The sequence below is a fragment of the Cervus canadensis genome, chromosome 1 (assembly GCF_019320065.1).
Source record: "Cervus canadensis isolate Bull #8, Minnesota chromosome 1, ASM1932006v1, whole genome shotgun sequence".
Taxonomy (NCBI): domain Eukaryota; kingdom Metazoa; phylum Chordata; class Mammalia; order Artiodactyla; family Cervidae; genus Cervus; species Cervus canadensis.
Window position 1 is genome coordinate 97,217,303 of NC_057386.1, and position 14,387 is coordinate 97,231,689.

At 48.9% G+C, this 14,387-nt stretch overlaps 1 protein-coding gene across 8 annotated transcripts in view; it reads right to left on the reverse strand.

Annotated features, from left to right (window-relative positions):
• Positions 1-14,387, reverse strand: part of FNIP2 (folliculin interacting protein 2) — a 123,548-nt gene that overhangs the window by 60,627 nt on the left and 48,534 nt on the right. For 7 of the 8 annotated variants that reach the window (XM_043487414.1, XM_043487408.1, XM_043487411.1 and 4 more), the window contains exon 2: positions 2,850-2,976. The exons of the other annotated variant lie outside the window; for it this stretch is intronic. In XM_043487414.1, coding sequence (XP_043343349.1) covers positions 2,850-2,976 — 127 coding nt within the window. The remainder of the gene's footprint in view (positions 1-2,849; positions 2,977-14,387) is intronic. 8 annotated transcript variants of the gene reach the window in all.

Below are 14,387 nucleotides of genomic sequence, written 5' to 3' on the forward strand. Positions count from 1 at the left end.
TATTTTTAAAAAACCATTCTGTTTTATTATTATCATTATTTTTTTTGGAGGTATGGTGCAGATTGAGGGGTCTGAGTTCCCCAACCAAGGACTGAACCCGGGCCCTTGCCATGAAAGCACTGAGTCCTAACCACTGGACCACCAGGGGATTTCTCAAGAATATTCTCTTTAAATAATGCAGCTGTTATTGACGTTTCAATTCATACTTGAAAATCATTGATGAGACCTGACCTCTGTTTTGATTATTAGAGGATTTTGGAGTACTTTGTAGAGTCATAGACTAGAACACTGATGAGGATACAGTCCTTGACTCAAATTTAAATTTTCACCAGGCAAAAGGAATTAGGAAGGCAGAAGATTCATTTGGGAAGTCCGGGCATATGCTTTCATGACACACCCTCCTGCACTGCTTCAGAGAAAGTCACGCGGTCGGGCTTGTGAAAGATGAAGACAGAGCACTGAACAGGGGCTCCTATGACACCCAGCACGTGATGCACCCAGCCTCCAGAGGTCAGGGCTCGCAGGGCATGAGCTACACACATTTCCTACATGGAGTCCAGAGCTGGTTTCCATGACAGTGACACAGAGGAATAAAGATACACCTGTACTAACATTTCCCATCCTCCTGTGCCAAGACACACTCCCCGCTCCAGACGCAGCCTGCCCCCTCTGTGAAGCGTGGTTTCTATCCTCAGTCTTATTTGCTTTTTGTGTGCAGCTCTGCTTGGACAACCATGAATGCAACTGCAGCTTATCTAATCTGCAACGTGACAGTCACACTGGTGGTCGAATGCAAATGCCTGCAGTCATGTGCCTGCTGCCAACTGCTGACGCTTGGTGCCTGCCAGTGGGGGGAAGGCTGAAGATGGGGAGGGGAGGAAGGGGAACAGGAAGCATGTGTCCCCAGTGGTCACGGGCAGGGCTGGAGGCCCAGGATGTGGGGTCCTCCTGAGCATATGCACACCCTTAGTGGTCTCTTCGGGTCTGCCCGCTGCTTCATGCCGCTGAAGGCAGGAACGTGGTCCCACAGCGACACATGACCCACACCCGTCTTGCATTGCCAGGCCCTCCGGCAGAGCCATCCACGGGTAGTGATGGCACCCAGTCCAGTGAGCAGAGCCCAGACCGGACTTGTTCGGTAGCCTCAGACAGTTTCCAAGCCTACCCCGGCCCAGCTGCCTCTGTAATTATTAATAAATGAGCACTTTCTGGGACACTTCTGTTGCACACCCCAGGGTCATCACTGCCCCTACAGACACGATTCTGGTTCCTTTTGCCAACCAGTGAGATTTTTTTTCCCTTTACCTGTTACCACCATCAAGAGCCCAGGTGACAGAGTATAGATGTGCAAATATACCATCTGTGCAATGCCTTCAGGGAAATAGGAAACGATGCGGGAAATCAGCAGGAAACAGCATGCTGTCACCAAACAAAGAGCCAAGTACCAGCTCACCTGAACTTAGATACGAATCTACCATGAAAGCCTCAGGGAATCTTCTGAGAGACTTCTCATCCCCCAGTCCCCCACTTACCTAACACGCCTGACAACTACTGTAATGATTAGCTACCTGGCCAGCTTCCACGTGAGAGCACCATGGGATCTGCCCAGCTAATCTGCCTTTAACCATACACTTCCTTCCTGTAGAAATGACCTTATTGGAAGCAGGAAGAGATCTCAGCCCTGAAGAGATGGAGACTCTGACATAAACTATGCAGGTATTTAGCTGCACAGTCTCCAAAGCACAGGATTCAGTCAATACAGGTAGCAGGTTACTGAACATGAAAAGAAGGAACGGGAGAGGATTTAATTTGTAGACATCTGGATAACTGCTGAAAGGTGACAAGTCAGAGGAACACTGAACAGCCATCCTGGAGACTCACAGGGAGGACCAGACTCTGCTCCCATCAGACACGTTGCTCTACATTTCCCATTCTGGCTCCAAGGGATCAAGGGCTACTCTGCCCTCATTTTTACCACACCCAGATGCCCCATGCCTCATACCCCCACCATCACCACCTCCACCATTACCACCAACCTCACCATCATCATTACCAGTACCATCTCCCCCATGACCACCATCACCATCATCACCACCATCACCACTACCACCACGACCAACCCCACCATCATGACCACCACCATCCCCACCACGACAGCTATCTCCACCATCACAGCATCACCACCACCACCATCACCACCATCACTCCATCATTACCACATCTTCACCACCACCACCACCATCTCCACCATCATCATCTCTATCATCATTACCATCTCCACCATCACCACCACCATCACCATCATCACCTCCATCACCACTACCACCACTCTGCCCTCCACTAAAAAAAGAAAATAAACAAACTTCCTTGGTCAAGCAGGCTTGAGACATAGGCCCTTTTGTAGACGCAAGCCCTTTTGCTAGTACCCTGCAACCCTGTGGCGAGGAAAGCTCTCCACTCCTTTTATCCCAGTGCTAGGTATCACCTCTTACTGTCTATGGTAAATACCAGACCTTCTCTTCAGGCAAATGCTTCATGAATTTTAGAGTTCTTAGCTTTCTCATTATACAGCACATATTTGGCATGAAAAACCTATTGGATTGTGACTCACTTGCAAATTCACTTCTGTAACATCTATAGTAGCTGCTTAGCATCTGCATGATGACTGGCTAACGGTCTCACCTATGTGTATTAATAAGTACTCAACTGGGGTGGTCGAGGAACCTCGGCCCCTGTTTCTTCTGAATCACTAACGAGGCTGTATGACTCAGCCCAGCGAGCAGCTGCTGGACTGACCAGAGACGGTTAAAGCCCAGAAGCAAAAGAGGAAGCAAACCCACGTTTCCTACCTGAGCTGCCACCTCCTCCGCCGTGTGGACAGCTTTAGAATCAAACAGGACTTGTCTGCCTCTCCTGTCACAGTCCTGGGAAACGATCAGGCGAATCTCGTTCAGGTCCAGCTCTGAGCATGACCAACTGCGAATTAACAAGAGGGAAAGGAGCAGTGTGAGCGGCAACACTCAGGACGGTCCCGGGAAGACGAGTCTCCCAGCCTGCACGCACGTGCACACGGAAGATACCAGCTTCCGAGGCCTCGCAGACTGGGGGCACACAGACCTGGCTGCAGGCTCTGACAGCCAGTGCCCGTGACCAAGGCTGGGAGGGCTGCCGAGATAATACACCACTGGAGAGAAAGAGTCTCCTTCCAAAGCAACTCTGGGCACTTCCCTGGTGGTCCAGTGGATAAGAATCTGCCTGCCAGTGCAGGAGACACAGGTTCGATCCCTAGTCCAGGGAGATTCCACATGCCTTAAGGGCAACTAAGCCCGTGCGCCACACCTACTGAGCCTCAGTGCTGCGCACCTCCTGAAACCTGAACGCCCTAGAGTCCACGCTCTGAAACAAGAAGCCACTGCAAGAAGAAACCCGTGCACTGCAACTAGATCCAGCACAAACAAAAATACATACATAAAATTTTTTAAAAAAGCAAACTCTGCTCAAAGATGGCAGGCAGGAGTGGCACAGGTGTGTGGAGACAGCTGAACCAGATGCCTGGGTTCTGGGGGGCGGCACGGCCGAGGTAGGAGGGCCTGGAGTGTTCCCACCTCTGCACCATCAGGGGGGAATCTGGAAGCAGTCGGGAGAGCCCTCGGTCTTCCTCTCCCACCCACCCAGTCTCAGGCCAGACCAAGAGGAATTACACCACCTGGAACTTAGTCTTTTCTTCTGCCGTGGCTGGTTCTGACATGGAAGTTTGGAAAACCGAGTGCATTGCTGTGCAGAAGCTGAATTGCTGACAATGACAATCAGCCATAAAGGGAGCGTGTTTTTTCCTAAGCAAACCAAAAGCCACTGAGACAAAACTGTTCCAAACACAGGTTCGTTCTTCAGCCACAAGTGAAATCAGAACTCAAAGACTAAGAAAGGGCACTGCTTTGGGCTCTTCAGTTACAAGTATGTTAACCCGTTTGTTCAACACAGATCTGGGCACCTGCGGCCACTGTGCTCGAAGCCAGAGGTTGGGCAGCTGGTTAACTAAGCAGGGGTGATCGCTGCCCTCAGGGAGGACACGGTTCAGTGAGGAATACTGAGCGAGTCGTCATCTGTAAATGTGTAACTACAGATCATCCAAGTGCAAGACAGAAAAGGATGTGATAACACTCATATTTTCAGGTTTAAGAGATGGGGGAGGGGAAGGGAAGTCCCTAGGATTTAAAGAAGACAGAGCTGGAGAGGCAGGTGGGAGACAGCAGGCCAGCTCATCTCTGAGGACAGCGAGTGGCCAAGGCCAACAGGTCCCTAAACTCAGTCTACACTTTCGAGAGGTTGGTCCACGGCTAGAGGGGAAGCCGGGCTAGGGCAGATTAAAACTAGAAGCAGGAAGGCCAAGTAGAATTTATTCTAAGAGTTCAGGGCCTTCAAATGAAGGCTAGTGAGATGGCAACTGAGGCAGGGGGAAGGGGGGACGGATGCTGGTGGCAGGTACATCCAGAGGCAGAACCGACATGGTTCGGTGTGGATGGAGGCCAGCGGGGTGCCAGGTGCTGAGAGCATTGAGGTAAGAGGGTGGGGGACAGATGCAGAATTAGGGGGGCCTGATGGACAGACAAAGTACACTGTAAAACTAAGAGACGGTATGGCAGGGCCAAGTCAGACACACATGGTTTCAGATTCAAACTCTCTGAGATCCCACTGCTCCATCAGCATGAGAGTATTAACACCACGCTCACAAAGTCGAAGCAGGGATTATGCGAAAATGTTTCACACAGAGGCTGACACAGCTAAGTGCTCCAGAATGGCGGTAATTCCCTGAAGAACTGTTGATGTCCCGATATTTTAAGGACATAGCTACAGTGTCTGGTCCCCAACCATGAACTGCGCATCACTGGTCCTTTCCTTTTCAGATTCTGCTAATAATGAATACATGCTTTTGGGGGAGATTTGTTGTCTTAAATCACAGTCCCCAAAGCATCAAGTTCTGGTTGCATCTTCTCAACAGCCCACGCTCTAAGCTGCTAGGCCCAGCATCCTTCCTTCTAGTTTTCATACATCATGGCAAGTTTGTTTCAGAAAGCAATTGTCTCCCACTTTCAATCCAGGCCTGGCTCCCTGACCCCCATCTGGGCTGCACAGCTGGGGCCTGTTTTTTGCCATCATGAGCTGAGAGCCGACCTGAGGACCAGGTCACAGGAGGAAGAAGAGGGGAGTCGTCAGCCAGCCATTCCTGGGGAGCACAGCTCCTGGAGCCAGTTCTCTGTCACCCCAGCCCAACAACTCCCAGTGCCTGTAACTCAAACCACAACATTTTACACAAGATCATTATTAAAAACATCCTCTGCAATTACTAAAAACACAGCACACAGGCTGGAGTCATTAAAAGCAAAAATCGACAAAGATCTAATTGTCCTGTATTTTCTTGTTCAATCCATTTTGCCCCAAGAATATTTTGCCAAGACAGCATTATCATTTACAGAGGAACTTGTAAATTATCATTTACAACTTGCAAATTATCATTACAGAGCAACTTGTTCAGCCCTTATTTTTGAGGAGTAACACTGACTCAAATATCAAACTGAGGACAGCCCCTCTGGAAGAACTAAAATTTCATAAAGAGCTGTGTGGCTCAGCTGGTAAAGAATCCACCTGCAATGCAGGAGACCTGGTTTGATCCTTGGGTTGGGAAGATCCCCTGGAGAAGGGAAAGGCTACCGACTCTGGTATTCTGGCCCAGAGAATTCCATGGACTGTATAGTCCGCGGAGTGGTAAAGAGTCGGACAAGACTGAGCGACTTTCATTTTCACTATAATGCCCCATAAATGGTTTCATGCTACTTTTTAATTTAAAAAGATGAAAAGATATGGGAAGAAAAGATGTTTGTCAGATTATCCAAATTATTGACCCAAATACCTTAAAAAAGTTTTGTCTAAAATACGAGGAAAACTCTATTCTACTTTCACACGAATATTGTCACTGGTTTAACAGCTAATTTTAATTCTGACATTCCCCATCTCTGAACTTAGTACAGTAAGTCCCCTATATATGGACCTTCAAGATGCGAACTTTCAAAAGACGTGACTGTGCTTTCACATGTCCAGTCACGTAAGTGAGCTCACGTGTCTGGCGTACAGTGTCACCTGGCACGCATTCTCTGCAAGTGGTTGTGCTTCTGTGTGCCTTACTGTATGTACTGTATCGAGTTACAGTATATTTATTTCAAGCCCAGGACGTCCGCAGGCAGGCGTAAAACAGGAGTGAGGTAGCTGGTACTACTGTACTTTTCATGGTACTGTACTGTAAGATTAAAAATGTTTTATTTTCTATGTTTTTCATGTGTTTGTGTGAAAAAGTATTATAAACCTCTACGGTATATACACAGAATATATATTATATTATTACAGTCCACTACACAGTCGATTGTGTTAGTTGGCTTACTTTGTTGGATTTATGAACAAATTGGACTTACGAACCTGCTCTTGGAACAGAACTCGTTCATGTATCGGTGACTTGCTGTAGAGGGAATGATAGCTGAGAGTCATCTGGGACAGGAAATGCAGGAGGTGAAATGGTATTTCAGAAGGAGGCCTGGGGTCACACTATGGCTCTGCATTCCCTGTCGTGAGGATGTGTGGAAACCTCCAGCACCCCGAGGGCTCCTCCCTGCCACCCTGGAGTTAGCTGTGACCACAACCCACACATATTCCCTGCATGCCCACACTCACTCCAGCCTCCAGTCATCATGCAGCCTCCAGGAGCATCAGCAGCAGCCCCTGGCACTTTGCTGAGGGCAACTCTCTGCAGGACTCAGGGGGTGAAAACAAGCCTTGGGCCCTTGCCTTAAAACATCTGTCTGGTACTTTAAAGGCACTGACTCTGATCAGAAACACCTTGTTTCTTGACTTTTGCTGAAAACAAGGGAGGAACAGTGCCCCTGGCATCAGGGAACACAGTAGTACTTGTCTGCTTAATGGTCACAGCTGTAAGACCTGAAGCACAAGAAAATAAGATGGTTTGTCTACCCTTTCCAACTGTAAAATTTAAACAAAAGGACTTCTATGAACACTTTTCACTTTGAGTATTCCAGGATGCGAAGATCTGCCTGGTTGGACCAGGTCTTATCTCTGGAACTGCTGATCAAGAGCGGGAGGTGAGTGACCAGAATCTCAATGACTCACCTGAAAGGTGACAAGCAGTAGTAGTTCAAATGGTTTTGAGTAGAGACAACAGAATTGTGTTTCCCCCCAAAGAGACGGCCAAATCCTAATTCCTGGTACCTGCGGATATAACCTTGTTTGGAAACAGTGTCTCTGTAGATGTCATTGAACTGAGGCCACCCTGGACCAGGCTGCGCCCTCATCCAATGACAGGTGTCCTCCTAGGAGGAGGAGAATCTGGACACAGACACAGAGAAGGTGGCTCTGTGATGATAGGACAGAGGTCCGAGCTGTGGTCACAAGCCCAGGAAGTCCAGGGATGCTGGCCCTCAGGGGGATGCGATAAAATAAGCAACGTCCCTGTTCTCAAGGAACTTGAAGAAGCAACCACGTGGGTAACCACAGAAAAGAAGAGGACCAGGCATGGCTCAGACAGCAGGAGAGGAACCAGGAGACAACCCGGAAGAGCCTGCGTCTGCACCAGGGAAGCAATGACGGGTGCAGATGGCCAGGAGGGGACATGGTCGTGAGCAGCGGTCTTCTCAGGCCAGGAGCAGGGCACACACACAGTCGAGAGGTACAGCATTCAAGTGTTGGGCGGCTGGAATGTTTCTCTCGCAAGAGGACCGTACAGACCCGGGATGTTTAGGACAGCCCGAGGAGGACCCTGACTGCCATGTCAAGGAACGAGCTGGCTTCAAAACCTGGGCTGAATGCCATTTCGACCTTCTGAGAAAGTGAAGAACACCATCAGACCCGTCTTAAGAGAGATCTAAAACTACCTGAGAAAACCACTTTTCGGGAACTGGAGAGGGGCCCCAACCGGCACACCAGGGTTTCCAGGAGTCAAGCCAGCAGGGACCAGGGTGGGAGGCGTCCGGTCTGCTGCAGCAATTTGTCCCCTGGGACCCCCAGCTTGGGCGTCTGATTCCTCCCCTGCATGTTTACAGGGACCAGGCTTGGAGGTGGGCTCAGTATGTCCCACAGTCTATGAGAAAAGGACACTTCGGAAACGCTCTGCCTCTGACTCTCACACGAAGAAAGAAAGATCATCAAAGAAAAGTTCACAGGCAGAGTTGACAGAGCCGTCTTGTGATCTCAGAATGTGGATGTTTTAAGACTCAGGTATGTGGGGACTTCCCTGGGGCGCAATGGATAAGAATCCGCCTGCCAATGCAGAAGACAGGGATTCGATCCCTGGTCTGGAAAGATCCCCCATGCCTTGGAGCAATCAAGCCCATGCACCACGACTATTAAGCCTGTGATCTAGAGCCCAGGAGTCACAACTACTGAGCACGCGTGCCTAGAGCCTGTGCTCTGCAACAGGACAAGCCATTGCATTGAGTAGCCCATTAAACGCAATGAAGAACAGCCCCCCCTTGTTGCAACTAGTGAAAGCTCAAACAGCAACAGAGACCCAGCACAGCCAAAAATAAATGAATTTTTTTTTTAAAAAAAAGAGTCAGGTATGATAGGGAACTTTAAATGGTTCAAAAAAAGGGAAAATGAAACTACGCAGAGCCAACAAAGCCGACCACGATGATAACAAAGGCTGGCAAACTCTGTCCATCCGCCCAGCAGCTCCGAGCACTGGGTGCTGGCTTGACCAGGTGCCATGAGAGACATCAGGAAGAGAAATCAACAAGATTGGTGCCCACCTCAAAACACAATTTGACAGGGGAGGGTCAACGTGCAAACCAATCAGTAAATGCTGCTGTCACAGGAATACAGACAAATCCCTAGAAGGAAGGGGAGGTTGAGTCCTCCTAGTAGGGGTGAGAAGTGGGTCCAAGTCACACATGACATGATGCCTGGGACATGGGTTACCCTTCAGGAAAGACTGAGCTCCCACCTAGTTTGGCCACTTTCACTGGAGGTGACTTTGGGAAAGCACTGACTCCAGAGCTAAGCCCTTCCAAAATGCAGCCCTCACCAGCCTCACAACGCTGTTGGGAAGATAGAGAATATGGACGAAAGTACTTGCACAACTGTAACCAAGAATCAAAAGTGCGTTCAGATACCCAGTCCTTTAGCTGAGTTCCTTAGGGCCAGATGTTTCAGAATTCAGACTTTTTTTTTTCAATTTTCAAAAGATGTTTATACCACATATTATATAACAACTTCTCCAGGGTCTGAGCTGTAATCAAACCCCAACATGAAACAAATCAACATTTCACCAGTCCAAGTGGTGACTATTTATGCCAAGTGGATTATCGAGAGATTATAAATAGTCTTATACATAGTTCAGGTGGGATCCAAAGGTTTTCTTCCGAGATCTCAGGATTCAGGGACTGTAGGATAAAAGGTTGTTGTCCAGTGTGATGCTTGCTATGCCTGAAGGCGGGTCACTAGTCCCCCCACAACACCCTGGATATGAGTGGTTCCGGCAGGCTGGCAGCTGGGGAGGCTGTCGGTGGCTGGGAGCATGGTTCCCGCCAAGACAGCACTATGAATGACTACGCCGGTCACAAGCTCAAACCACAGTCTTCACCAACTAGGTTCCCACAGCAATGACAGAATGTCATGAGTCATCATGCAGCCTACTTGGGACCTACAAACAGGGAACTATGAGACACAGAAGAGGAAAGACAAGCCCGTCCCTCCTTCCTGAGCTCAGGGTCACGTTGGATAGAACTCTGAAGCAGGTGGAGTCTGTGTGGTGCCCGCGGCACCGCCACCCACAGCCCCCAGCCTGGGCCATCTTGCATGGCCCCCAGGCGGGATGGAGCATCTGACCCCAGGCAGCCTCCTCAGCTTCAGCCTGGCAGCCCCTGTAGTGATGAGCTGCAGCCAGAATGACCTCTAAGCCCTCCAATTCTGACGCAAACCATCTACCTGGTGTGCAGTGTACAAGGTGTAACAGGTGTCCTCAGCTAGAGAGGACAAGAGAAAACAGAAAAGCCACCTTCATGGACTGACCTTCATGTCTGCATGGCATCCTGGCCTTCCTTGATGGGCTCTGCACTGTGATGGAGAAGCAGGCTTCTCAGCACAAACACATCTCTAACCGACAGAATGGTCCAAAAATGTTGGCAAAATATGAAGGCGAAAAGTGCAAGTTCCGTAAGGCTACAAGAGACGCCGAGTGGGCAGGAGTCACCGAGGGGCCCTGTTCCAGCCAGCATGCCGCCCGGCTGGCTTCCCAGATTCTGTTATTATTAACAGGGTCTTCTTTTTCTCCTGTTTAAAAACTTACAGAATCTCTAACTATGACTCATATTTTCCAAAAGGGTTCTTTTAATTCTTAAAAGAGCACTAATTCTTTTCTTGTATCTAGAAGCTACAAATTATCTGTAATTTTTTTTGGGGGGGGGGTGGGGAGAAGCTTTGTGATCCATCCCCAAGCATGCATTAATTCAGTATTTCCTGAGCTAATTCTTTCATGCTCTTGACAGCATAACCCAAATCATCAGCACGCATCTCTGTGTTCCAGGAGGGCTGAGATGTAACTTTCAGCTCTGCTCAGAGCTACCTTGCATCAACATGACTGCAAGTCTTTTTCTGAACGTAAGGTTTCCCATCCTCCCCACCACCCAGGGAAACTCTCTACTCATAACAGGTAGGTGAATGAATTTCAATCAGTCAAGACACAGCCTCACATATGAGTTATTCTACATCCATTTAACTTGCACACAGATAAGGAAATAATTCTTTTTCACTAGAGGCTTCTCGAGATCAATTTTTCTAGATTTTCACAGGTTGAAAGTATGACTCTCCGTAAGATCTTTTGTTTACAAAATGGGAAAGTCAAAATAAACAGAAGCTGTCCGTATTTTGGGGTATAAGATATTACACCTATTAAGAGATGGGTATAGGTGAGTAGGTGGGGGAGCAGTCGGCGAGTAGGGCTGAGAGCTGGGCTGCGGGGCAGAGGCCAAAATGAGGGAAAAGAGGGAGTGGGAAAGAGAGCGAGAGACATGGGGGGAGCGGTGCTAACACACAGACTCACATACTCTTTGACCTAGATATCCCACTAGTAGGAATTAATCCTACAGATCAACTTGCATCGGTCCAAAATGGTCATGTACAAAAAGCGATGCACAGCAACACCATTCAGGGCAGCAAAGGACAAGAATAAAGCGTCCGCGTGGGATGGTACATCCCTACAATGGGGGCTACCCGGACACGACCCCGAACGGGGATGCTCCTCAGCCAGTGACATGGTATGCGTTAGGACATCCCTTTAACTGGAAAAAAGAAACATAGAGTACTGTGTATAGAATGCTGCCACGTGCATTTCTAAAAGGGATAAAACTCTGAATTTCACTGTATACCCGTAACACCTGTCTAGAAGATCTGTAACTGTGAGATTGGTGGTGTCTGGAGGAGGACGCTGGTGGTTGCCACAGAGAAGCAAGCGGGCCCCTCCCCACAGGACACGGTGAGAGCCCCCCATGTGAACACCACCCTATGCAGCAGTGTCGGGGCCACAGAGCAATGGGTCTGCAGACCCTGGGCTGGCAGCCTGGGCGCTCGCCCTCGCCCGCCTCCTGCCCGTGCGGCCCACCCTCCCTCTGTGCTCTCAGCATCCCCACCTTAGAATGGGGGTGGCAGTGGTACCCACCTCACGAGCGCTGTTTTGAGGGTTATCTCTGCTTATCACAGACCCAGGCAGGCTATGAGTGTGTGCAGGTAGGTGCTAAGACTTTGTGCTTGTTCAATATTTCACCATGACTGCACTCTCTCTTGAAAAATTAAAAATAATGAAACAGGAATACAACAGAAACACTCTTTCTTTTAAAACCTATCAAAGAGGGATTTCCCTGGTGGTCTAGTGGTTAAAGACTCCTCGCTTCCAATGCAGAGGACAAGGGTTCAATCCCTGGTTGGGGAACTAAGATCCCACATGCTGCATCGTGTGGCCAAAAAAAAAAAAAAACAACCCATCAGAGAGTCTAGTATTGTCTTAAGACAAATAACCTCAATGACAGTGTGCTCTATAAAGCTTCTGGTAGCTGAAGCCCGAGGCAGTGGGTGGACTTCCACGGGGAGACCACCTTACTGAATTATAAGCAGTCCAATTCCGTTTCAAATATGTTGTCCGGCCTTGTGTGTGTTCAGTTGCTCAGTCGTTCTCCCTTTTGTGACCCCATGGACTGCAGCCCAGCAGGCACCCCTGTCCATGGAATTTTCCAGCCAGGAATACTGGAGTGGGTAGCCATGCCCTCCTCCAAGGGATCTTCCAGACCCAGGGATCAAACCTGTGTCTCCTGCATTGCAGGCAGATTCTTTACCGCTGAGCCACTAGGGAAGCTCACTGTCTGGCCTTAGACAATGGCATTTACTGAGCTCCCTTCTCAGCATCCACAGACCACACTTTCCTGCCCCTTTCCACCCCTGCCTCCCCTGAGGACAGGACAGAGTTTCCAAGAAAGGAACACCCCCTCTCATTTATCAAACCCATTTACAGATTTCAGTTTGCTATTACTGTTCAGGACTGTATTGAATTAACGTATTAACGAACTGTCCTTTCATACTGCATAATCTTAGAGCCTAGAGATGCTGGTTCCAGAAGGCCTGAGGTCTGGGTGCAGACAGGGAGGCTGGTGATGAGAGCTGCACGGCACGTGAGAAATACCTGCCTAACCTCCTTCCAGAAGGTTCCTGAGCTGGCCTTCACAGGTGTCCTTCACAGGCGTCCCATGTTCTGTTTTACACAGGAGTTAGGAGACTGGAATAAGGTTGGAACCAGTAAGTGGCAGAGATGGGACCCAAACCAGTGTCTCCTGACCCCAAACTGTGCTCCTCCAATGCTGCTGGGTCATCAGCTCCACATCACGAGCAAACAACTCGGGGTCATGTGCTCTGCACCCTAAAACCTCCCTCTGTATTTCCGTCTGAGAGTAAAAATGCACTATGTTTGAAAAATAAAAAATGCTGATGATACAGTGTTAGGACTGAAAAACAGAACACAGGGTTATGTGTTAGAGTACGATCTCAATTATGTAGAAAAATGTGATCAAGCATTTTTTTAAAAAAAGTTCACACACACACACACACAAAATCAGCAGCTCAATATCACAAAGGATTCATCTCCCTAACATATAAAGACTAGTCAGAGATCAATGACGATTTGCAAACCAATGGAAAGGTGGGCAACCGGTACAGACAGTTTACAGAAAAACAAAAACAATATGGTCTTTAAACATAGGAAAAGATGCTAATTCTCACTCTTGGAAAGAAAAAAGCAAATTAAAAAAAACAAACAAACCCAAAGGTAAGACACCCCACACAAGAGGTGCAGGCGGAGGTCCAAATCGGTGCAACCACAGATGGAGGGTAACTAATCACAGCTCTCAGGGTCCCCAGTGTTTATAACCTTGGACCCCCGACTCCACTTTTGGACTAAACAGACACTAATGTGTGATTGCAGTGTGTCTGATAAAAGCAGAAGACTGGAAACGAGTGGAGAGGACATGGATGGGGCAAATTAAACCCCTTGCTCTCCATCCACCCCACGGAACACCAGCAGCTGCCACAGACGGTGGGTGTGTGCCCACAGCCGAATCCACAGGGCAGACCTGGATCCTGGGACAGGCAGGCTGCCCTCTGTGGGGGAAGGAAGGATACATATTGGCTTACTTCCACACAGAAGAAATGTAAAAGGATATAGTTTACGCAAATTGAATTTTTAAAATGTATGAAGAGGAGCGATGGTTCTGAGCTCTGAAGGCAAGAATATTCTCACAAGAATATTCAGTTCTCCCAGGGAAGGAGTGAGGTTGGTTCATCAGAAGTGGGATTTTGCTCCACTGATTCTGAAAGGGAGTTCCTGACCTTAGGGTCCACTCCCGGCTGTGGACAGGTATGGGGTGAAGCAGACAATTGAGACCAGGAGCTGCCCCCACACCTCCTAAGCTTGGAGATAGTTGATGAGCTGGCCTCGAAATGGCTGGGTGGGGAAGACAAGCCTCGCAAAAGACAGCATTGGCGTACTGTCCTAGAGAGACCGGTAGTTGGTACCTGAGGCCAGAACGTGCAAGAATGCTGCAGGACGGCCCTGAGTGAGGAAGGGCTCATGGTTCATGCCTGTTGCCACGCGTTCTCTATGACCCCACGACAGTGGTGGGGAACCCTGAGCCATGTGGCCAAAGGGGCTGGAGATAAGGGCCTCTGCCACTTCTCACCCACTTGCCTGCTCCAAGTGGACACCCAGAACCTTTGCCTACTGTTCCTGGCATCTAAAGTACCCTTTCTTCATTAAAAAAAAAGTCCATATAAAAACTAGTCCAGCA